This window comes from Lampetra fluviatilis, chromosome 34 (genome assembly GCF_964198595.1).
Source record: "Lampetra fluviatilis chromosome 34, kcLamFluv1.1, whole genome shotgun sequence".
NCBI classification, from domain to species: Eukaryota; Metazoa; Chordata; class Hyperoartia; order Petromyzontiformes; family Petromyzontidae; genus Lampetra; species Lampetra fluviatilis.
This window is the reverse complement of record NC_136308.1, coordinates 444,410-469,476: the sequence shown is the minus strand read 5'-3', so window position 1 is coordinate 469,476 and position 25,067 is coordinate 444,410. Positions and strand designations below refer to the sequence as shown.

At 44.2% G+C, this 25,067-nt stretch overlaps 1 protein-coding gene across 1 annotated transcript; it reads left to right on the top strand.

Moving 5' to 3' along the window:
• The first annotated feature begins 17,203 nt into the window (after window positions 1-17,203).
• On the top strand, window positions 17,204-24,651 carry EMC3 (ER membrane protein complex subunit 3). The gene is made up of 8 exons (XM_078872270.1): window positions 17,204-17,395; window positions 18,591-18,648; window positions 19,338-19,431; window positions 19,941-20,045; window positions 20,249-20,330; window positions 20,994-21,073; window positions 21,880-21,962; window positions 22,452-24,651. The coding sequence occupies exons 1-8, from the start codon at window positions 17,241-17,243 to the stop codon at window positions 22,578-22,580; spliced, it is 786 nt and encodes a 261-aa protein (XP_078728396.1). The 5' UTR covers window positions 17,204-17,240; the 3' UTR covers window positions 22,581-24,651.
• The last annotated feature ends 416 nt before the right edge of the window (window positions 24,652-25,067 follow it).

Below are 25,067 nucleotides of genomic sequence, written 5' to 3'. Positions count from 1 at the left end.
AAGTAGTAGATCAATAGTGGTGCATCTCAAGTAGTAGATCAATAGTGGTGCATCTCAAGTAGCAGACCAATCGTGGTGCATCTCAAGTAGTAGATCAATAGTGGTGCATTTCAAGTAGTAGATCAATAGTGGTGCATCTCAAGTAGCAGATCAATAGTGGTGCATCTCAAGTAGCTGATCAATCGTGGTGCATCTCAAGTAGCAGATCAATAGTGGTGCATCTCAAGAAGTAGATCAATAGTGGTGCATCTCAAGTAGTAGATCAATAGTGGTGCATCTCAAGTAGCAGACCAATCGTGGTGCATCTCAAGTAGCAGATCAATCGTGGTGCATCTCAAGTAGCAGATCAATCGTGGTGCATCTCAAGTAGTAGATCAATAGTAGTGCATCTCGAGTAGCAGATCAATAGTGGTGCATCTCAAGTAGCAGATCAATGGTGGTGCATCTCAAGTATCAGATCAATAGTGGTGCATCTCAAGTAGCAGATCAATGGTGGTGCATCTCAAGTATCAAATCAATAGTGGTGCATCTCGAGTAGCAGATCAATAGTGGTGCATCTCAAATAGCAGATCAATAGTGGTGCATCTCAAGTAGCAGATCAATGGTGGTGCATCTCAAATATCAGATCAATAGTGGTGCATCTCGAGTATCAGATCAATAGTGGTGCATCTCGAGTAGCAGATCAATAGTGGTGCATCTCAAGTAGTAGATCAATAGTGGTGCATCTCAAGTAGTAGATCAATAGTGGTGCATCTCAAGTAGCAGACCAATCGTGGTGCATCTCAAGTAGTAGATCAATAGTGGTGCATTTCAAGTAGTAGATCAATAGTGGTGCATCTCAAGTAGCAGATCAATAGTGGTGCATCTCAAGTAGCTGATCAATCGTGGTGCATCTCAAGTAGCAGATCAATAGTGGTGCATCTCAAGAAGTAGATCAATAGTGGTGCATCTCAAGTAGTAGATCAATAGTGGTGCATCTCAAGTAGCAGACCAATCGTGGTGCATCTCAAGTAGCAGATCAATCGTGGTGCATCTCAAGTAGCTGATCAATCGTGGTGCATCTCAAGTAGCAGATCAATAGTGGTGCATCTCAAGTAGTAGATCAATAGTGGTGCATCTCAAGTAGCAGACCAATCGTGGTGCATCTCAAGTAGCAGATCAATCGTGGTGCATCTCAAGTAGCAGATCAATCGTGGTGCATCTCAAGAAGTAGATCAATAGTGGTGCATCTCAAGTAGTAGATCAATAGTGGTGCATCTCAAGTAGCAGATCAATAGTGGTGCATCTCAAGTAGCAGATCAATAGTGGTGCATCTCAAGTAGCAGATCAATAGTGGTGCATCTCAAGTAGCAGATCAATAGTGGTGCATCTCAAGTAGCAGATCAATAGTTGTGCATCTCAAGTAGCAGATCAATAGTGGTGCATCTCAAGTAGCACACCAGTAGTGGTGCATCTCAAGTAGCAGATCAATGGTGGTGCATCTCAAGTAGCACACCAATAGTGGTGCATCTCAAGTAGCAGATCAATAGTGGTGCATCTCAAGTAGTAGATCAATAGTGGTGCATCTCAAGTAGCAGATCAATGGTGGTGCATCTCAAGTATCAGATCAATAGTGGTGCATCTCAAGTAGCAGATCAATAGTGGTGCATCTCAAGTAGTAGATCAATAGTGGTGCATCTCAAGTAGCAGATCAATGGTGGTGCATTTCAAGTAGTAGATCAATAGTAGTGCATCTCGAGTAGCAGATCAATAGTGGTGCATCTCAAGTAGCAGATCAATGGTGGTGCATCTCAAGTATCAGATCAATAGTGGTGCATCTCAAGTAGCAGATCAATGGTGGTGCATCTCAAGTATCAAATCAATAGTGGTGCATCTCGAGTAGCAGATCAATAGTGGTGCATCTCAAATAGCAGATCAATAGTGGTGCATCTCAAGTAGCAGATCAATGGTGGTGCATCTCAAATATCAGATCAATAGTGGTGCATCTCGAGTATCAGATCAATAGTGGTGCATCTCGAGTAGCAGATCAATAGTGGTGCATCTCAAGTAGTAGATCAATAGTGGTGCATCTCAAGTAGCAGATCAATGGTGGTGCATCTCAAGTAGTAGATCAATAGTAGTGCATCTCGAGTAGCAGATCAATAGTGGTGCATCTCAAGTAGCAGATCAATGGTGGTGCATCTCAAGTATCAGATCAATAGTGGTGCATCTCAAGTAGCAGATCAATGGTGGTGCATCTCAAGTATCAAATCAATAGTGGTGCATCTCGAGTAGCAGATCAATAGTGGTGCATCTCAAATATCAGATCAATAGTGGTGCATCTCGAGTATCAGATCAATAGTGGTGCATCTCGAGTAGCAGATCAATAGTGGTGCATCTCAAGTAGTAGATCAATAGTGGTGCATCTCAAGTAGTAGATCAATAGTGGTGCATCTCAAATAGCAGACCAATCGTGGTGCATCTCAAGTAGTAGATCAATAGTGGTGCATTTCAAGTAGTAGATCAATAGTGGTGCATCTCAAGTAGCAGATCAATAGTGGTGCATCTCAAGTAGCTGATCAATCGTGGTGCATCTCAAGTAGCAGATCAATAGTGGTGCATCTCAAGAAGTAGATCAATAGTGGTACATCTCAAGTAGTAGATCAATAGTGGTGCATCTCAAGTAGCAGACCAATCGTGGTGCATCTCAAGTAGCAGATCAATCGTGGTGCATCTCAAGTAGCAGATCAATCGTGGTGCATCTCAAGTAGCAGATCAATAGTGGTGCATCTCAAGTAGTAGATCAATAGTGGTGCATCTCAATTAGTAGATCAATAGTGGTGCATCTCAAGTAGCAGATCAATGGTGGTGCATCTCAAGTAGTAGATCAATAATAGTGCATCTCGAGTAGCAGATCAATAGTGGTGCATCTCAAGTAGCAGATCAATGGTGGTGCATCTCAAGTATCAGATCAATAGTGGTGCATCTCAAGTAGCAGATCAATGGTGGTGCATCTCAAGTATCAAATCAATAGTGGTGCATCTCGAGTAGCAGATCAATAGTGGTGCATCTCAAATAGCAGATCAATAGTGGTGCATCTCAAGTAGCAGATCAATGGTGGTGCATCTCAAATATCAGATCAATAGTGGTGCATCTCGAGTATCAGATCAATAGTGGTGCATCTCGAGTAGCAGATCAATAGTGGTGCATCTCAAGTAGTAGATCAATAGTGGTGCATCTCAAGTAGTAGATCAATAGTGGTGCATCTCAAGTAACAGACCAATCGTGGTGCATCTCAAGTAGTAGATCAATAGTGGTGCATTTCAAGTAGTAGATCAATAGTGGTGCATCTCAAGTAGCAGATCAATAGTGGTGCATCTCAAGTAGCTGATCAATCGTGGTGCATCTCAAGTAGCAGATCAATAGTGGTGCATCTCAAGAAGTAGATCAATAGTGGTGCATCTCAAGTAGTAGATCAATAGTGGTGCATCTCAAGTAGCAGACCAATCGTGGTGCATCTCAAGTAGCAGATCAATCGTGGTGCATCTCAATTAGCAGATCAATCGTGGTGCATCTCAAGTAGTAGATCAATAGTGGTGCATCTCAAGTAGTAGATCAATAGTGGTGCATCTCAAGTAGCAGATCAATAGTGGTGCATCTCAAGTAGCAGATCAATAGTGGTGCATCTCAAGTAGCAGATCAATAGTGGTGCATCTCAAGTAGCAGATCAATAGTGGTGCATCTCAAGTAGCAGATCAATAGTGGTGCATCTCAAGTAGCAGATCAATAGTGGTGCATCTCAAGTAGCACACCAATAGTGGTGCATCTCAAGTAGCAGATCAATGGTGGTGCATCTCAAGTAGCAGAGGTGGGACAAAGTCATTGTTATGCAAGTCCAAGTCGAGTCGCAAGTCATCAAATTCATGACTCGAGTCTGACTCGAGTCCAAGTCACATGACTCGAGTCCACATCTCATAGGTGGGACAAAGTCATTGTTATGCAAGTCCAAGTCGAGTCGCAAGTCATCAAATTCATGACTCGAGTCTGACTCGAGTCCAAGTCACATGACTCGAGTCCACACCTCTGTCAAGTAGCACACCAATAGTGGTGCATCTCAAGTAGCAGATCAATAGTCGTGCATCTCAAGTAGTAGATCAATAGTGGTGCATCTCAAGTAGCAGATCAATGGTGGTGCATCTCAAGTATCAGATCAATAGTGGTGCATCTCAAGTAGCAGATCAATAGTGGAGCATCTCAAGTAGTAGATCAATAGTGGTGCATCTCAAGTAGCAGATCAATGGTGGTGCATCTCAAGTAGTAGATCAATAGTAGTGCATCTCGAGTAGCAGATCAATAGTGGTGCATCTCAAGTAGCAGATCAATGGTGGTGCATCTCAAGTATCAGATCAATAGTGGTGCATCTCAAGTAGCAGATCAATAGTGGTGCATCTCAAATATCAGATCAATAGTGGTGCATCTCAAGTAGTAGATCAATAGTGGTGCATCTCAAGTAGCAGATCAATGGTGGTGCATCTCAAGTATCAGATCAATAGTGGTGCATCTCGAGTAGCAGATCAATAGTGGTGCATCTCGAGTAGCAGATCAATAGTGGTGCATCTCAAGTAGCACACCAATCGTGGTGCATCTCAAGTAGCAGATCAATAGTGGTGCATCTCGAGTAGCAGATCAATAGTGGTGCATCTCAAGTAGCAGATCAATAGTGGTGCATCTGAAGTAGTAGATCAATAGTAGTGCATCTCGAGTAGCAGATCAATAGTGGTGCATTTCAAGTAGCAGATCAATGGTGGTGCATCTCAAGTATCAGATAAATAGTGGTGCATCTCAAGTAGGAGATCAATAGTGGTGCATCTCAAGTATCAGATCAATAGTGGTGCATCTCAAGTAATAGATCAATAGTGGTGCATCTCAAGTAGCAGATCAATGGTGGTGCATCTCAAGTATCAGATCAATAGTGGTGCATCTCGAGTAGCAGATCAATAGTGGTGCATCTCAAGTAGCAGATCAATAGTGGTGCATCTCAAGTAGCAGATCAATGGTGGTGCATCTCAAGTATCAGATCAATAGTGGTGCATCTCGAGTAGCAGATCAATAGTGGTGCATCTCAAGTAGCAGACCAATCGTGGTGCATCTCGAGTAGCAGATCATTCGTGGTGCATCTCGAGTAGCAGATCAATAGTGGTGCATCTCGAGTAGCAGATCAATAGTGGTGCATCTCAAGTAGCACACCAATCGTGGTGCATCTCGAGTAGCAGATCAATAGTGGTGCATCTCGAGTAGCACACCAATCGTGGTGCATCTCAAGTAGCAGATCAATAGTGGTGCATCTCGAGTAGCAGATCAATAGTGGTGCATCTCGAGTAGCAGATCAATAGTAGTGCATCTCAAGTATCAGATCAATAGTGGTGCATCTCAAGTAGCAGATCAATAGTGGTGCATCTCAAGTAGCAGATCAATAGTGGTGCATCTCAAGTATCAGATCAATAGTAGTGCATCTCCAGTAGCAAATCAATAGTGGTGCATCTCAAGTAGCAGATCTGCTACTTGAGATGCACCACTATTGGTGAGTTACTTGAGATGCACCACTATTGGTGTACGTGAAGGATTCCCCTCATTTCGCTGGTCATATAAACTTTGAGTATTTTCCATTGCACAGGGATCCCTCGCTTATATAAGATTCGGTTCTTGGGTAATCAGCTATTCCAAAAAAAAAATGTTTTCAAAATAATCCAGCAATCTCCCGCTGGCGTTCAAAGTTTTAAATCACAGAATTTTAATCAACACCTCACTGCAACTTGGCTGACGCCTACTAAACCACCACAAAGAGACGTATATCATTCACTGTGTGATTGTTGACACCCAGAGGGATATGGAGATGGTTACATAAGTTTCGTCTCATATAAAAGGTGGTGATTTGGTCCCGTGCAGTCCATCTGTGGCAGAGTGCAGTCCAACTCCTTCGTCTCAACCCTCAGCTGACATCGCAATGGCAGTCAGGGCTCTCAACCGGACCTGGGACCTCCAGGGGAGCGAGAACCTCCTGCCGTACGTCCAGGCCATCGGTGAGAATGTGCGGCTCTCAGTGTCACGCGCAGGGCTCGTTGTGTGCGCACACGGAGCACATGGCCCTCTGTCACATGCTCGAGTCTCAGCGGCCTGCGGTTTGTTACACGATGTATGCAACTTGACTTGTGTTTTAATCTGTTTAAAGTGTGCACTGAGTGGGATTGAACGTGCGCCTCAACAAAGAGTGCTGGGCAGGGTGTGAGAGGGTGGGGTGAGGGCAAGCTGGGGACGTAGAATTGACCTCGCCGATGGTCAATGCTGGTTAAACTCATGGCTGTCTGACTGTTTTCTTCTTTGAAAGGCAATAACTTTGACGCAGTCTAAAGTGTCCTAGGTCCATCAAACAAGTACATCCAGACCATCAGCATCGATGGGGATCACGTGACCATTGTTGTATGTGTCGGGTTATGAAATTTTGATGAAAAGAATAAAAAGTAATAATTTTCCGAAAAATGCGCAAATCGCATTAATTATGTTAATGTGTGAGTTAATATGCATAAATTATGATAATGTGAGTAATTATATGCATGAATTATGATAATCACGGAGATAATCGTAGTAATTTATGCGGATGCTTGCGATTATGTTACTGTGAGCAGCTATGATAATTAGGCTTAGCTTCGTTTATCCATTGTTATATCAATCAGGATAATACGATTATCATCGATTAAACGTTTACCGATTATCTTAGTGTGTGTTATGATATTGTAGGTCTCCATTTTCATATCTCATCGCAGGATACAGTTATCAAGAATAAGATAGTTTTGCATGGACTTGGAAAGAAGCACTCGAACAGTTGGTGATAAGCAATTTTATTCTAAGCAAGCACATGACACTCTCTTATCCGAAAGCAAGTATACGTCAATAAATTCATGGACAAGATTATGCAGTAACGAAAATGAATGACTAAAAATACTTCTTCATTGGCGTGATTATGCAGTTAACGAAAATGAATGACTAAAACATTTCTTATTCATGTAACTCGACGACAGCAACGGCTTTGCACGATCCGTTGATATTGAACGCACCACCTCGAAATGGCAACCCTTTTTGAAACGCAATGACAATTTTTTTAAAGTCTTATTCGTGTGCGTGCTGTGTGTGCGTTGTCCCCTTGTAATATTAATTAATTCTTAGAGCCGGGAGTTGTGTCGTTAGCTTGTGTGGTGTGGGAGGATACGAACAGCGGCCAGAAGTTTTCTCTGGGTTGGGCGTGGCCGCCGCTCTGCTCCTGCTGCTCCCTCGCTCTCTCTCCACTGCTGGACGACGAGTTGGCACGATGCTGTCCTTGAAGATGCTCGGTCGCTCGTTGTCGCTCGTTGGCGCTCAGTGGCGCTCGGTGGCGCTCGGAAGACTTTCACTCTCTTTCTCCACTGCGGGATGACGAGTCGGTTTTGGTTGATGCTGGTTGATCTGGGTGTGTATTAGACACACGGCGCATTCAACAGCGCTGTCCTCCTCCTCACAGCCGTTTGACCAGGCTTTCTCCACTGCTTCGCGCTCTCTGCTTTGCTCGCTTGGCGATCTCCGCCTTTCCTGCGGGTTGTTCGCTGGTCGTCACTCTGACGAGGAGCGATGCTTCGTTCGTGGCAGGGTGGACGTTGGCGTCTTTGTTGGCTTCACTCGCAGCTCGGCGACTCAGGGTAGCGATTCTTCTCAGGTGGTGCAGACCTCGGCTTGTAGCTGCACGTCGCTACCCCGCGAACCTCGTCATTCTGGATGACGAAAACTTCTTCGTTGTCGGCGTTGAGATGAGGTGGGGCCCAGGGCCTCTGACGAGATGTGGTGGGGGCCGAAGCCCTTGACGATCTCTTTTGGATGGATTTTCCTTTGGCTTATATCTGGGAATTCCACTCAGTTTCCCGAGTTGTTCAAAAGGCTGTGTCATAAAACATTCCTGTGGGGGTGAACCATCTGCGTCCGTGTGTGTGTCGTCCGTGTGTTTCGCGTGCTAATTAGCTTTGAAGACACAGCTGTGTAATCATTCTGGGAGAAGGGTGGGGGCCTCGCGACGGCGCCACCTAAGTTATCCATTAATCAGCCCGATGATTCGCGTCGAGTTATATAAAAAAAAAATTCGAATCCATGTTTTTGTTACTGAATAATATTTGTCGCGAAAACCTACGCGTTAAGCGAGCTTAATTATTCCCCCCCTTGCTCGGGGATCATATCTTTTGTCTCACACAGCTTAAGTTGTTTTTGGTTTGGAAGTTGAAATGCGACTTATTTCCATTATGCCCAAGTTATGCCGAAACCGTGTTCACGATGTTTCATCGTGACCTGATCTCCCATGGAAATGTCATTTGCTCGCGTGTGCAATTTTTGCTGTCCGTGTTGCGGGGAGACAAAGACGGTTGTTTTCACGGTGGAAGCACCCGGCGCATGCGCTTATTTATTATCTTCGGAGGCATGTGTTCCAACCTTTATTGGGGCAATTTCCTGGCTTTGTGCCTGCGTGTGGAGATCCTCTCGGAAAGACAAAGACGGCCGTGTTGCTCGCTTCCCACGGGGTGTTGTGTTTGGTTAATTCTGAGAGGCTTCTCCGCCCTTAGCTCCTCTAGGATATCCACTTTAATTCCATGCTCATCATTTGACTTCTTGTGATTATTTAATCTGATATCCCGGCTAGGAATTTTGTTTTGGAGCGACTCAAGCCATAATTATTCTTTGGTGCTTCGGCCCGGCCGCGTAGAAATTATTTAAGGTAAATAATGTCCGTATTTAATTAACAATTGATGAATCGCGACTCTGGTGCAACCTGTAGTCTGGTTTCCAATTGGAGTAAGGATAGATACTGTTTGCTTACTCTTCATGGCTAAGTTGGTACTTGTTTATCTAACATGGTTCAAAACCCGTTTGTGTTTTTTTATCGTCAATGCTGTTTCTTTGTTAAGAATATAATTATCTCTTCCTCTGTGATGCCTGATTTTGTAAGGCTTTTTAACGAAAGGGTGTCATTCTAACCCCCCCCCCGCCTGCAATTCTCCCCTCTCTTGTTCCTCTTGTGTGAAATTCGGGGAGTTTTTATTATCTTTATTGCCCCCTTTCATGCCCTCTTTCCTTTGAAATGAGGTATGCGCGCATCTGTGGAAGTGTGGGGGCGTGTTCGTTCCACGTTGCCCCGTGTCTATTAAAAAAACTATATTATATATGTTGGCAGAATAATTCTTAAAAAAAAATAATATTAAAAAAATATAAAAAGGGGGTACATACACAACACCATCGAGAGCAGTACCAACATACATTCGACGGCTTTCACCGCCAAGCTGAATGCGGAAAATGAAGAAGTCACGTTGGACAACAGGAAAGTAAAGGTGGGAGGGACCTTTTTGTTACAAATATTCTACACAACATTGTTTTGGGTTGTGTATTATATAATTCTGCATCGAACTAGGACCCATATCCAACAGAGAGGGTCCTTGCCTCTAAACATCTGGCAGTTCAAGCAAGCCGATAACTCTGCTCAGTCATTCATCCCTCTGTGGTGATAAATTAACTATCACTTCGCCCCAATTATGTCTATGAAGGGAATAATGCTTGCTCTCTGGAGGGATTTGATCCCATCAGGGAAATGTTCAATACGAGTTCAGGTTCGCTCGTGGAGATGACGAATGTGTTTGTTGTGCATCATAGAGCATCGTGTCAGTTGACGGAGGAAAGCTGCTGCACGTGCAGAAGTGGGGAGACGCCGTGAACACCATCGTCCGCGAGGTCCGGGATGGGAAGCTCTACGCGGTGAGTGACCCCAAGCACAGAGCCCTGGGCACAGTGTCCGGCTCAGTCACTGCATCACGCACCTTGCATGGGAGAAGGGTGGGACGTGATTTGAAATGTTCCCTCTCCACACTTTTCCAAGACATTAGATAGACGAGTTACCTTTAATCCGCCGTGTGGCTTGAATGATTGCCCTTGTCAATCGGTGTGCAGCTATAAATTCGTGGCTTTGATGTGAAACCGATCATGAATTTACGGATTATCGCTGAACAGCCCAAATTAAGATTCCTGATTCCCCCCGTCAGCATAGAGATGATTTGTTTAATCGGGCTACGCTTCCAATCACACCATTCATTATTGTTGGCTGTTACGGTGCGTGTAGGGCACATGGAGCTGTAGCGTTGTCATAAACTAATCATCACATATGGATCATATGTCATATGTTACTTATTAATCATTTATCACAATTCATGTGCCACATCCAAATGCAAAATAACTAATTTTACGTGAAAAATCCACGCATGCCATGAATGCAAGAATCATTTTTTTATTCGGAATCATGGCATCACAATGAATATATCATGACAGTATTGGGTTGTTTCTATATTTATACTAATAATTTGTCCTTCGACAATCCACTGCTGGATGAAATCCTTGCCATAACATATAAGCCATGGGAGTTATTCCCGTACTTCACCGTATCACCTCAGAGGAGTCTGCTACAATGTTTACAATGCCACGTATACATTTCTCTAACCATGGTACGCGTGTTGTTTCAGACTTCTCAGCCATCAGGCGGCAGGATGGCACAGGAGGAACATTTGTGCCTGAGCAAGACGTCTTTGAGTTTGATTTCCCACTTGGGTGCCGTTCTGTGCTGGGTTTGTGTGTTCTCCCCTTGCTCTGCACGGGTTTCCTTCACGTTATCCGTTTTCCTCCCACACACAATGTAACAGACATCCCCCACTGCTGAAAATGTCCCTCTGCCATGAGTCGGACTTACCTAGAAAAAGACAGCCCTCTCATGGGGATGATTTCTCATTGTGTGCTTGCCTACATTGTGGAATTGTCCGATATTGCCTGCTTCGGTATTTGTTACCAATATCTGCTTTTCAGCAATTAAATATTCTCTACATATCAAAACGGTGGTTTGTGTCTCCTGTTTAAAATCGGTTCGCATAAATGTTGCACTTCCACGTACGGTACATTTTCTCCAACGGCCATGTAAAGAATACAGTATTTCAAATGTACAAGCACATGTAAACTGCAATATACTAAACTGCAATATACTACCACAGTCAAAACCCATCAAGCTACGCTCGGGTTGCCACCTGTATGTGTTGAACTGGGAGTTTGTATCAGTGTGTCTGTCCCGAGATCTGGTGGTATTGTGTTGAACACTCATATTTTACTACCGCACAGTCTTGATAGACAAGGTAAGGGAGGCAAATACAGACAGGAAGAGAGAAACAAGGAGAGAGGAACACAGACAAGGCAAAGGAAGGCATGTAAAGGGTTGACTAACAAGCTCCTACCAAATAACAATTAAAACAAAATATACAAATATTGACCAGTGATGATAAAATAATAATGCCTTTATTCCTGCATACATTAATCTAAACACCACACAATCAAGACTTTGACCTTTTAGTTCAAAGTTGCAGGAAAAAAAAAATTCCAAGATGAACTTATCATCCAGGCAACATTCTTTTTTTTTGCCAAACTATCAAACAACGGCGGTCACCGCATCGCACGGCGCTTTTCTGCAGCCGTCTGAAACGCTCTTCGTTCCAATATTAGGAAGCGGAGCCTGACCTCGATCTTCTTTTGGCGAGTTCTCACCAGGCGACACAAATCTATTTGTTTTTAAATATAATCGTGACTACGAACGGGATAATCGAATCGCGGGTGTTGGAGTCTGGTTGTGGCTGAGAGCGTTCCCTTTGGCTGAGCGGCCAGCGCTGCTGCGTGTTCTCACTCAGAGGCGCCGTGCACATTACAGTCCAGTAAAGTCCTCGTTTGAGAAAAACTCGTTAAACGAAAACTAGTTCCTTGCAAACAATGTAACGATAGAGTTTGGCGAAATACGACGTGGGCACACGCCACGAGATGGCGGGACAAATAATTGAGCATACTGCCAGGGAGAGGGATGAAGAATGCATTTATTAAAACAATAATCAGGGTTGGCTGACACAACGTTTTCGGTCAATTTGACTTGAAACGTATCAAATGCTGTTTGAGTGTCTGCAGACTGAATGAATAGTATTTGCTTTTAGTCAACCAATGCAGCAGGTGAGCAGTGCCGGCAACGTTTTGCACAAACCTTCGGTAATAATAGAGGGGTTTTTTGGGGTTAGATCGCGTAAATATATAAATGTGTCGTTAAACCCGTCACCCGACACAGCCAACTAGTAAGGGTTGTCACGTAAACAGAACATGGTTTTCGCATTCAAATAACACGAGCATTGAAACTGCCAAAGTAATTAAAACAAAATACCGTACATTGCGGGAGCAACTGATAAACTCGCCAGATGTTTGGAAAAACAAAACATCCGAGTCAGATTTGGCACGGTACATGAAATAGAGAAATTAATATCTGGTACGAAAGATGTGTTACCGAAGCTATCACACAGAAGGTGTATACAGGATTACTGCACTTGAAGCAAATGCTATGTTGGCCAAACAGGACGAATGATCAGTACGAGACTAAAAGAACATCAAATAAATATTAAATACTCCCAAATACAACTGTCAGCAGTAGCAGAACACGTGTGCCAACAAGGACACTCAATTAATTTTGATAATGTTAAAGTTCTGTGCAAAACTAGCTACGACTGGCCAAGACTAAGTAGAGAATCTATCGAAATTTTAAGAAATCAAAATTATTTTAACAGTTCGGATAGCTACCGAGTGCTCCGTGGAAGCGAATCATCAACTAATACATTATTTAAATACATGCCGATAAAGGGCACCATACTTCAATAGGCATTACCGTTGGTAGGGCTAATTTAATACACACAATAGACAGGAAGGACAAGATCAAATGGCTCACATAATGCACATGCATAGTGTACATTGATTCATTAACCTCCCCCCCCTATTTTGTGCAAGAGCGCAGAAGTGTGGTCACCACATCTACGCCTCTATATAAGGAACGAAACAGTTAGACTTGTCCACAAATCTGTATGTCGCCTGATGAAGCTAGTTGTAATTACTGGCGAAACGTCGTCCTCAGATTGTAAATGTTGTGGCTTGGCTCTCCAACACACCGGTGTGCTGTGCTAGTATACTACGCTATACACTATACTATACACTACTATACACTACACTACTATACACTAGTGCTGTACTAGTGCCGAATTGGCCACGTTCTGTTTACGTGACAAACCTTACTAATTGGCTGTGTCGGGTGGTGGCGGGTTTATCGACACATTTATATATTTACACGATCTAACCCTAAAAAACCTCTATTATGGATGATATTGGTCGTGAAAGCCCACGTGTTAAACAAACCTCCGATAATATGCTACCAGACATTTGAACTGGTGGATGAGTAATATTTAGAGGTACGGGCTAACTCTCAATACATGCAATATTGTTATGGTGGGTGAGTAGCTACTCCAGAATGACAACATGTCCCAGGTAACGCACCACAGTTTGGAAGAGAACACATTTGGAAGGTTTAAATTTAGAATTGTCCTCACGCTACCTCAAAAACACTTCCTTCAGTCCGGAAAAATGCTCGTTAAAATGTTTCCCAAAAAATAATCATGTTGTCGATGTAAATAAGGAAAGTCTGGCATTGTAGGCATGATAAGACAATTTACATCAATGTTTGGAAGGTAGCTGGTGAATTTTGTCCGGCCCATCAGGAGTACGTTATATTCGAATTTCCCGAAGGCAAAAAAGTGTGCAAAAGTACACTGCCACTGACAAAGGATCAATGGATTCCTGGATACCTGGCAATAAATAAGCATCAGTAACAGCGACCTTATTAAAGTGTCAGCAATTGACGCAAACCCTCCACGAACCATCCTTTTCTTATCACAAATGCAGACGCACTCGCTCCATGGGCTATTAGAAGGAGATATGCCAATCGGCATCTCGCATTTTCTGGATGCATTGACGGACCTTTTCCGGAGCACATTTAGTCACAAATGTCAAGCATTACATGTGTAAGTGTGGGTGCCGAACCAGAGATCTCCCCAAATCGTTGGGGAGGTTTTTACTGAAAGCATCTAGAAAACCATCTAACAGAGCATGGAAGCTCTCATAGTTGAGGCATGGACGACCGCGCCTTGTAAGGCCAATTGTTGAAGTTAGACTCGCGTTCTCAGGCTGCATCTCCACAGCAGAAATCTATCGCTCGCGTGCGTTCATCGGCAAGATACGTGCATTGAGCAATCAATACATGAGATTCTAACGTGATGATGTAAGCCCCGGAGTTGAACACTGGCAACACACGGGCTGATCAAAGCGTGCAATGTACCCTCAGCCCATAAGTCATGCTGAGATTTTTTTTTTAATCATCAAAAGGCTTTCCTGGCCAATTATTTTACTGACTTCCATCAATTCTGTGCCAAGTTTTATGCTTTCATCAAAGGCAAAATTCGTCGATATTTCACAAGTCTGCTGTACCACGAATCGGTGAGAAAAGCAAACAAACTGTAGCTTTCTATGTAACCACAATATTTCTTGTTAGCAATAACACGAAACGTGATAGTCAATCAATCAACATGCACCTTGGTAGCACGGGTGGCAGGTGGGAATGATGGCCGTGAGCCAAGCCACGAACCAAAGGGACTTGTGCATCACGAACACCTTTGCCACCCTTCGTGAGTGCCACAGCGCCGCAAAGTAAACAGCGCCAACCTCCAGGCTGCTATTCTGACTGATCGGTCGAAGTGTCACAAAAGTCGAGTATACATCAAATTTGTTTTGCTTGGAGCCAGTACTTGAACAAAAATGAAGTGCAATTATCTGTTCACAGCCTGCCTCAACAGCCCACTCTCCGGCGGTTATTGCAAGGGAGTAAGCAGCAGTGATGGCAACATTTTTGATCTATGGACATGTGATTTGGCAGTCTTTGTAGATTTCATTCTATCACCATTGTTTATATATATAAGTAGACGGCTTGAAGGATAGTCAAAATAATACATTTAATAGAAAATGTAATGTTTAACACGTCGGCTTTCGCGACCAATATCATCCATAATACAGGTTTTTTGTGTTAAATTGCGTAAATATAGAAATGTGTCGTTAAACTCGCCACCACCCGACACAGCCAATTAGTAAGGTTTGTCACGTAAACAGAACATGCCAATTCGTTACTAATACAGCCCACCGGTGTGTTGGAGAGCCACACCATTTACAATCTGAGTGAGACGTTTCGCCAGTCATTACACAAAGCTTCCTGTCGTCGTGGAGTGCCACTCTTCTTCAAGGTGGCGAGATGCCAACCACCTCGCCTGCTATAGACGAGGTTCGATCCCGACCCTGACTCCTGTACGTTTGGACTTGGCATGCCGTTCTCCCCGTGGTCGCGTGGTTTTCTCCGGGTCCTCCGGGTTTCCCCTCCACATTTAGAAACGTGCATTTAGAGTATTTGACTGCTGTACATTTCCAAGTGATACGCCACTTTACTGAGCTACCATTTGTGGCCAGGCCGCTTCTGATAAAGATCTGCATAGCTCAGTGGGCCTTACCCAGTAAAATATACAAAACGTTGACTTAAAGATCTCGTGACTGCAGGAATTCATACTCGTTGGGTCTTTCGGTAAAGGCACGTAGATAGAAAAAAATAAAATAATAGAAAAATCCCGACGTTTCGATCGCAACACAAGCAATCGTCTCTCGCCTGAAGACGATTGCCTGTGTTGCGATCGAAACGTCGTGATCTATTATTGCTCTATCTACGTGACTTTACCGAAAGACCCAACGAGATTATACTAAACGTGTTGAAGATGCTCTGCCTGATAGCTGCTAAGGTGCCTGCCTCTGTTTGGATGTCTCATAAGAGTAGTTTTTTTAATTAGCATATGAAGGGTTACCTGATAATTGAGAAAGAGACAACCATACTCTTTGGTTATTTTGGTAAAGTCACGTAGGTATAAAATAAAAAAAAAATCACGACGTTTCGGGCGCAACACAAGCGTCTGTCATCAGCAGAGGTGGGACAAAGTCATTGTTATGCAAGTCCAAGTCGAGTCGCAAGTCATCAAATTCATGACTCGAGTCTGACTCGAGTCCAAGTCACATGACTCGAGTCCACACCTCAGGTGGGACGCTTGTGTTACGCCCAAAACGTCGTGGTTTATTTTATTTTCTACCTACGTGACTTTACCGAAAGAACCACAGAGTATGGATCCCTGCAGTCACGAAAGCTTCAAATCAAGAAAGAGACAACCCTTTCAAGAGTAAAAATGTATGACAAAATAAACTAAATTGTATTAAAAATTCAAATTATGAGATGTTGATGGCATATTGCCAATAGTTCACAAAGCACTCCTATAATGTATTTGATAAATAATGATTGCTTTAAAACTTTATATTTAGCGCTGTAATAATTCCGAAAATGAGTAAGGAAGTGAAATATGAAAATACTAGCTTGTACTACCCGGGACTTGGATCTACCACGCCCGGCCGTGGCGATGTTCACACACCACACACCACACACACTCGTTTGAGGCTGAGTCGACCTAGGGGAGGCCCAGGACCGGTTGAAATAATCGTCACCGGTGGTGGCCCTGAGCGGGAATCGAACTCGGGTCGCCGGGTTCATAGCGCAGCGCGCTAACCACTACACCACCGCTCCCCACTCACACACACACACAGCGCGCTAACCACTACACCACTGCTCCCCACGCACACACACACAGCGCGCTAACCACTACACCACCGCTCCCCCCCCCCCCACATACACACAGACAGCGCGCTAACCACTACACCACCGCTCCCCACTCACACACACAGCACGCTACCCGCTACACTACAATGCGTTACACTTCCGCGGGTCACGTGACAGATGTGACGTCACAGCTCACTTGCCGTGCAAAAAATTTCTGCATTATTGAGCTCCCCCCCACCCCAAAAAACAACCAAAAGTGTATTTGTATAATGTTTGCATGGTGTACAGTCTGGAAAGTACCCACATGGCAAATTTCCAGTTTGTTGCATGTCGGGAAGTACGCTAAACATTTTGAACAGACACACATATTCACAACTTTGCCTTTTATATATATGGAGATTAACGATAACGACGATGGAGCGAAGTTGTATTATAATGACAAGGACGATATACTGTATATCGTACGGTACATATTGCGATTCCGTGACCATGCGACTCGTCATGTATCGTAGGGAATCGATTCCCCCCGGCGTGTGTTGCGTAACGGCGGAATCGATACCGCGGTATCCGACACCGTGGAATCGACACCGTGGAATCGATTTCTGCCGGCGAAACTATGGCGGAGCCGGAGCTGCTGCTGGACTCCAACATCAGGGTGTGGGTGGTGCTGCCCATCGTGCTCATCACCTTCCTCGTGGGCATCATCCGCCACTACGTGTCGCACCTGCTGCACTCCGACAAGAAGGTAGAACTCGAGCAGGTCTCCGACAGGTGAGCGACGGGCGGCCCGTGGGGGTGGGGGGGGCGGTCAGGCAGGGCCGAGGCCGCGGGGAGGCCTAGTGAGAGTCGCCTCTTGTCCCCGGCGGGCGAGACTCGTGACGCCTGCGGGGTCCTGCAGTGTTGCTTATCTGTCGAGCTTTGAACGTGTCGCTAGATGTCTGATGTTAACTTTAGTTCTGTATTTGGCAATGTTGAATTTCCTGCGTTGGACTTGTCGAGGACAGAAACGCACTTCTGGACTTGGTGTTGCCGAGAAGCAAGCGCTGTACATTACACGACATCTCACGTCTCACTTCTCGGGTTGGGTTCCTCCTTGATCATTCTCTATCCTTTTTTTAAAAGAGGTGTTTCAACGTTGCAATGCCCCTCTCAGAACCGTGTTCCTTGATTTTGTGCACCTTTCACCTGCCATTGAAGTCACCCATTGTGATGCAGAGCGCGTTGGCCTCATTCCGAAGTTAATTTGAATTGCCCCTAACTTGTAGTGGTTTAAGAGCCTTAATAGCTGGACAACTGAAATACGCCATAATTACTGTTAACTCTCCTGTGATATAAAAGGGTGACCACGGATTAACTGAATGGAGTTGTCTTCTTAACACGTCGGCTTTCGCGACCGCTTATGGAGTTGTCTTCTTTTCTCCTCGCTTCCACACAGCAACTTCACCCCAACCACCATCATTATCCTTATTCCTGGCCTCAGACATATCCATTATCGACACATTTCTGATGTTGACTATCCGTAATGTAATAATACCTCCAACACCCTAATCCAAGTAACATCACTAACACTGTCCCTAATGCAAACCCTGTTCTTAATGATCAACTCTCCTCTCATTAGAATAGTTTGGTGGTATACTCACTTGTCCTTCACTCTTTTCTATTCATGCCCTTAAAATAGTTAATAAATGATTGAGATCCATTATCTGTTTTATTGCGTAGATGTAGGGAGAGAGTTAAGTAGGGATAGAGTTTTAATTAGCCGACAATAATACTGTTTCCTCAGTCCACTGAGTGTTTAATGTTTAACTTGTCCTCTTGACCTTCACAAGTCAACCACCTGCAACAATAAAACAGAGAAGGTTATTACACAGTACTTGCCTAAAGAATTGTAAAAATAAGGCTGTTGGGCCTAGTTTATTGTGCTGATGGTGCAATATATTCATGTGTTTTTGTGTTTTTCATCCAGTCAAGTCCTGTTACGAAGCAGAATACTCCGAGAGCATGGGAAGTACATCCCGCGGCAGGTAACGTGCACATGGCAGCCCATGCCGGATCCCACACTTGCACTCCTGCACGCACACACGTGGCCTTAGTTGCACCGCAATACACAGGTGCGCGCGTACCTGCTTGTATCGGCAAGAGCACAAATGCACACTCGTGCACATGCAATACCTATCCCAGTAAGTGGACGGTCAACATGTGGGACTCTGCCATCTGCATATACAGGTGTAGTAGGAGGGTCTTGTTAAGTTTTCCACTCAGAGCAATATTGTTACATGTAATTCCAATGGAGTAAGTTGCAGGTAATGTTTCAGAATTGGGATCGTAGGTCAATTCTAGTTACAATGTGTGTGTTTTTAGCTCCTGATCTTTTTTAAAGACCAGGGCAGTGTATCCAGGAACATGCACATCTGGCCAACTTGGTACACCCACAACTGATGTTGACCACACCGGTAATCACTTATAGACTGAGTTGACCTGGGTAACACGATCTAACTAAAAAAAAACCTCTGTTATGGCTCCGAGCAAGTTCAGATTATTATTGCCACTTGAGTGTATGTCCTGAAATGGAACTTGGCACCTGCATGCATGAGCACACACTCAGTATTATTAATGCTCATAGAACAAATGCACTTTGTAAAAGAAAAATGCTTATGTTTTTGTTATTTCCTTTCAGCATTTAAAGCGCGTGAATGTCATGTCTTCCTTACAGTCGTTCATCAATCGCAAGCACTACTTCAATGACACCGAAACAGGTTTTTTTAAGAAAACCAAGAGGAAGACCATCCCTAAAAACCCCATGACAGGTATTCTGAGTGCTTCCTTACTCCGAGTGTTACACATTTTGTGGTTTTATGATTTATGCTTAACACAACTCAAGCATCATTCCCCAATAGCCGTCATTAACAAAATGTTTTTATATTTTGTATTCAAATGAGAGAATATCTTATTGGTATTGTCCCTTGTGTAGATATTGGTGTTGGTCATATATTTACTTATTAACCACTGATATGTACTTGACAACCCGACTGATTTATGCAGGAGGCTGCCAATTGTTTTCACCGCATGCCGAATTTCAAAGACGATCATGCCGCATTGTAGATCTTTTTTATTAGTAAACACAGTCTTTTTAAATTCACATGCAGTAAACGGATTTAAACATTGTCAGCCTACCACTTAAATTGGTAGGTTTGCAACGCATGCTGTATTTACACTTCCATTTTAAACAAAATAATATATGTGCCGCGCTATAAGTTACATGTAACGTTGCGCATGGCTGTGCGCACGCGTAACCCACGGTATGTGTCTTGAGCAGACCCAAGCATGCTGACCGACATGATGAAGGGAAACTTCACGAACGTGTTGCCCATGATTGTCATCGGTGGCTGGATCAACTGGACCTTCTCCGGCTTCGTGACCAGTAAGGCCAGCACGACATCATTGGTATAACGAGCTGCGAGTACTGGAAATCGCACCAGTTAAAATAAGAAATATATAAACCCCACAACCTGCACAGTATGGGGTGGTCCTCATCCAGGAGTGGTGGCTGTCTAGTAATGGTGTATGTGTGTGTGAGCAATTGTGTGTGCTTGCACCCATGTGTACGTGTCTTCACTTCCTCAGCAAAGGTGCCCTTCCCGCTCACGCTGCGCTTCAAGCCCATGCTGCAGCGCGGCATTGAGTTGGTGTCGCTGGACGCGTCGTGGTAAGGAGTCCATCTTCGCGACTTCTTCGGTAGCCAGCTTCACACTCGCTGCACTGTACTACCCCTCTTCAGATCAGTAGCAGTCGCCCTGTCTGAGGGCTGCTTTAAAATGTTTTTGGAAATGGTGGAAGAATGGAGACCAGTGATGAGACAGGTTGATGCAGCTGGATCTGCAGTGAGCCTGCCAGTGTCTTACCTCCAGTGTCTTACCGCTAGTGTATTACCTCCAGTAATTCGTTTTGCTTTAGACTGAATGCAGGCAAGCACAACTCTATCTGGTTGCACAATGCAGTCTAAAGATAATGGACCTCGAGCATCTTTTCACTATGCAACCCAAAACACAGATGTTGCAGACACATACGTGGTCTGTGTACCTAGTTTGTGTGTTATGGGCTGTCTGGCCTAAATCTGCAGCTCCGTTAATAGGAAATAGACTAAGTTACAATCTAGTCCTTGTGACACCCTGCACGTGACTGTGACATCACTCATATTAATACTTCAAGTGCTCAGATGGAGTGCTTGCCCTTTCAAATGTTTGAGATGTGATGTAAGTTGCTTATCACGTTTAAAGCGTCCCGAGCTCCCCATGCGTAAAGGGCACTATAAAAAAAAAAATCATTGCCATTATTAACACGATGGCGTATTGCGCTGGGCTGTGTGCAGGGTGAGCTCAGCGTCGTGGTACTTCCTGAACGTGTTTGGGCTGCGCAGCATGTATTCCCTCATCCTGGGACAGGACAACGGTACGCTGCCACCGTTTTCACGCACGACGCGCACGCCAGTAAGCCAGAACGACGCTCTTATAGCGCCACACGGTGGCAGCCAACAGCACTATTCACTGAACGCACACGGCAGAACATTAACCCTGATATAAACACAGACACAGCATGCAACAAACAGCACAGCGCACAGTAAACCCAGGACACAACACTCACTGAACACAACATCTACAAAATACAGGAGGCTGCATTCGTCAAGCATTTTGCCATGTATAATGTTGGTGTGTATTATTGGTATGCCTTTTGGCGTCCTTTGGTCTAACACCGTTTGAGACGAGGCTCAAAAGAAAGCTGTCTCTGGTGTGGACCAATCAGTTTCAAAGACAATGCATATTATCAGTGTATTTTGTTTGCATTTTGACAACATGTATTGTGGTTAATGCAGACATTATTCTTTGTAAAAGGTTTCAGTTTGGTGTTTTAACAACTTAACACCTTTTTTGTTGCCAGAAAAAAGGTGAAAAACCTATTCTCATATTGGTATGATATTGGTGTAAATAATATCGGTGTATGTTATGTTATTTTTGTATATGATGTTCTTTAATTAGGTTAGTGCTGTGATGGTGTTGTACTAAACTATGATGGTGTGTGTGATAGTGAAGCGCATCATTGGTGTGTAATGGTAATGTTTATGGTGACGTTTGTGTGGATGATCTTCATATAATGATAGTGCTGTGATGATAGTGATGTATATCAATGGTGTGTACGATGATACTGGCATGTATGATGGTCTTGATACTGACATGTATGATGATGGTCTTGTTGTGCAGCTGCTGACCAGGCCCGGATCATGCAGGAGCAGATGTCTGGTGCTGCCATGGCTATGCCCCCTGACCCCAACAAGGCATTCAAGGTCTTATTGCTGTTATTACATTGTCTCAATCAAAATAGGTTCAAACGTTGTTGTGGAATACCATGTGTGAACACAGAGAGCCTGCAATGACAAGATCATGGGTTAATTTTCTTGCAGCAATATTAACCCACTTGTCCAAGTGGAGGGAGGAGGGTTATTGTATCAGCCTGGTCACCGTTGCACTAAAATCTCGTTTAAATTTGGCTGCTTATTTATTCAAGAATATGTAAGGCCTTTTTAAGGCATTACTTCATTTTTGTGCTGTCATCTTCCAGGACTCGTGTAATAGTAACACTGTGTAGCAATGGCCTAGCCCCCAGAGCAAGACGATTCTTATCCATGTCACATACCTATTTGGGCGTTGGGCACACGGGACGATTCTGTCGTTGGCACGCTGGCGCTCCCGGGTCACAGCCTCCATGTGGCGCACACGGCGCAAGTCCCTCACGCTGATTGCCGTCGCGTGCCGTCGCGTGCCATCGCTCGCAGGCCGAATGGGAGGCCCTGGAGATCACGGAGCACAAGTGGGTGCTGGAGACTGTGGAGGAGGAGCTCATGGCCAAGGACCTGGTGCTGGACGGACTCTTCAGTGAAGAGCGAGAGCCCGTCATGTTCTAAGACTCGTCCCGCACGCACACCCTCTCGCAGAGCACAAACTTTCCATACTCGACATTCTGGCTGGGCTACACCATGGGTGGTGACTCTAAAAAGGTTCATTAGTTTTATTTATTCTACATCAATAAATGCCCACTTTTCCTGTGGAATTACACGTGAACAGCAGATGTTAAAATAGGTTATTCTGCTGCTGTGTTCTGATGGTACTTTGCCATGAGTTGTAGGGACACGCAAGTGTTTTTTTTTAAGATCGCGCTTCATAAAGTCTTTGCAGAAAGTTCCAAATGTTTTTTTTCACATTCGTGTTTTTTTAGTGCTACTCTGTCTTGATATCGTTTCTCATGCAAGTAATGATTAGTGAGATGAATGCAGCTTTATTTATGTAGGTGTGTTTGTGACCTTTCATGAAGTAATCTACTCTGCGTTGTCTGGCGTATGGAATGCGGCCTTGTAGAAATTACCAGCAAACGAGTGAAGGTGTCCAGGTGTCCCCCCCAACACGGGCCATTTGGCCTGATAGTGATGGGTCCCTGTGTGCGTTGATCTTGACAATGTCAATCTGGTAACAGCCAAATTATCGCGTCGGTTATATTGCCCATTCGACCCTGATTGAACGGCCAATGGACAAGGCAGTGCTCGTTGAGAGAAATCGCATGGCTTCGCTCGTACAGTTGAGTTGATCACAGTAGAAGCTTGTATAGTTCTTTAAGATTAACGACGTAAATTGATGTCTGTTTCTTTGGCTCATTGTACTTATTGATGGATCGCATGATGGAGTAGTGTGGGTCTGTCTACCTCTCGTGTGGGTGGCCTAGAAGAATTTGCCCGTCAAAGAGGAAGGCCTTTCACCTGCGTGTTGTCAAACACTCCCAGCACCAGTTAGCAAATCTTTATTTTTAAGAGATTAATATCTGTGCAAACTATGCCAACTTTTTCAGCAGATTTTATTGTTGAGCCACCACAATGCAAAATATTTTCAAGATGAGTTGGTTGTTTGCCTTGCCTCTTAAGGTCCATTTCTTGAAACATTCGTCATTTGCTGCCAGTAAATGCACACCTTTAACTCTGCAACTTTGCGATTGAGTTGTTTTATCACTCAAAAATGACTCCTAGAGGGGTCTTTCCTGTAGGGTGGTGGTGCATATATAAAAAAAAATCAGTCTTGTGTACTCCTTGAGGCTTTCCCAGTTAACAATTTCAACTGGTCTTGGTTTTTAATCTATGGCATTTTCATTTGTGTGTATGATAGTCTTGAGTTGAGTAATTTTAGACGGTGAGAGACGTGCAAGTCAGCTTGTTTCAAGGACGGTGTGGAGAACACGATGATGGAGGTGTACAGATGTAGAACATACAATAATTTAAAACATGCTTGCAATTGTGCAAGACTAGAATAAAAAAAATAGTAACGTAATATTGTTGCATGGTGTAGTGATAACATGGGCATCTAGATGCGCTAATTGGCAAGGTGATGAATCACAAGGGTGAGGTGATGAGCAAATGTAAACAAAGACGTGCAAATAGTCAACAAAAAACACTGACAAGGGGTTAAGCCAGTTACAAAATGTTTTGCGGTGTTAAACGAGAATGATCAAAAGCATGACTTATGTAAAATCTACACAAGCAGAACAAGCTTGGTACAACACCGTTTGAGAAGCCACTAGAGATTCAGCTCAAAGTGTAAACGCGACGATGCGTTCCCACTGGAGTGATTGTGTGAGAGGGCTGCGATTGTGAACTTGGTAATGCAAGAGGCTTAGCTATGAAGTCTCGTTCCGATTTCCCTGAAGAATGCATGAAAGGTGCATGACGTAAGAGGCGTAGATTGTAAAGAACCTTGCACTTGTAAGAGCTATTGCCAAGACAACACCGTGGATTATTTTGCAACGCAGTTCTCCGCCCCAGCAGGGCCGGTGGTAGGCAGACGTGTTTCTAAATACGAACTGTGGTGCTCGAGTGGTGTGCGAGCGAGGATCCAGACTGCCGGCTGCCTTGTGCCTGACCCCTCGCCCGAGATGGAAGTGTGCATTCTGAGATGACTAATGAAAAGTTACGTAAATAAATATCATGACTGCTGTGTAGGGAGTCCTGTATGTGCATGTACAACCCCTTTTGTCAACGCACTGCTGGCTGGGGGCCTCCCCAAGCCATGCAGGGTATTGGCCACACTCCACAGTGAGTTGGTGGGAGTGAGGAACGAGGAAGTCGATATAAGCACAGTTTTACAACGGGTGGAGCGGCAGTCGCCCATCCAAGCACGATCCAGGACCATATCCCTGCTCACCACCTGAGATGTGACGGGGCGGGTGCACTCTGGGTGAATCGGTCACGGGCATTGTCTTCATGTCACCACAATCACTATGAGACCTCATTTACCAGTGGCAAAATATAGTAGGTTTTTACCCTTTCAACTGGTACAAAAACTGACACCTTTATACAAGGCATCATGGTTGCAATAACCACAACACAAGCAGTCAAAATGCAAACAAAAAT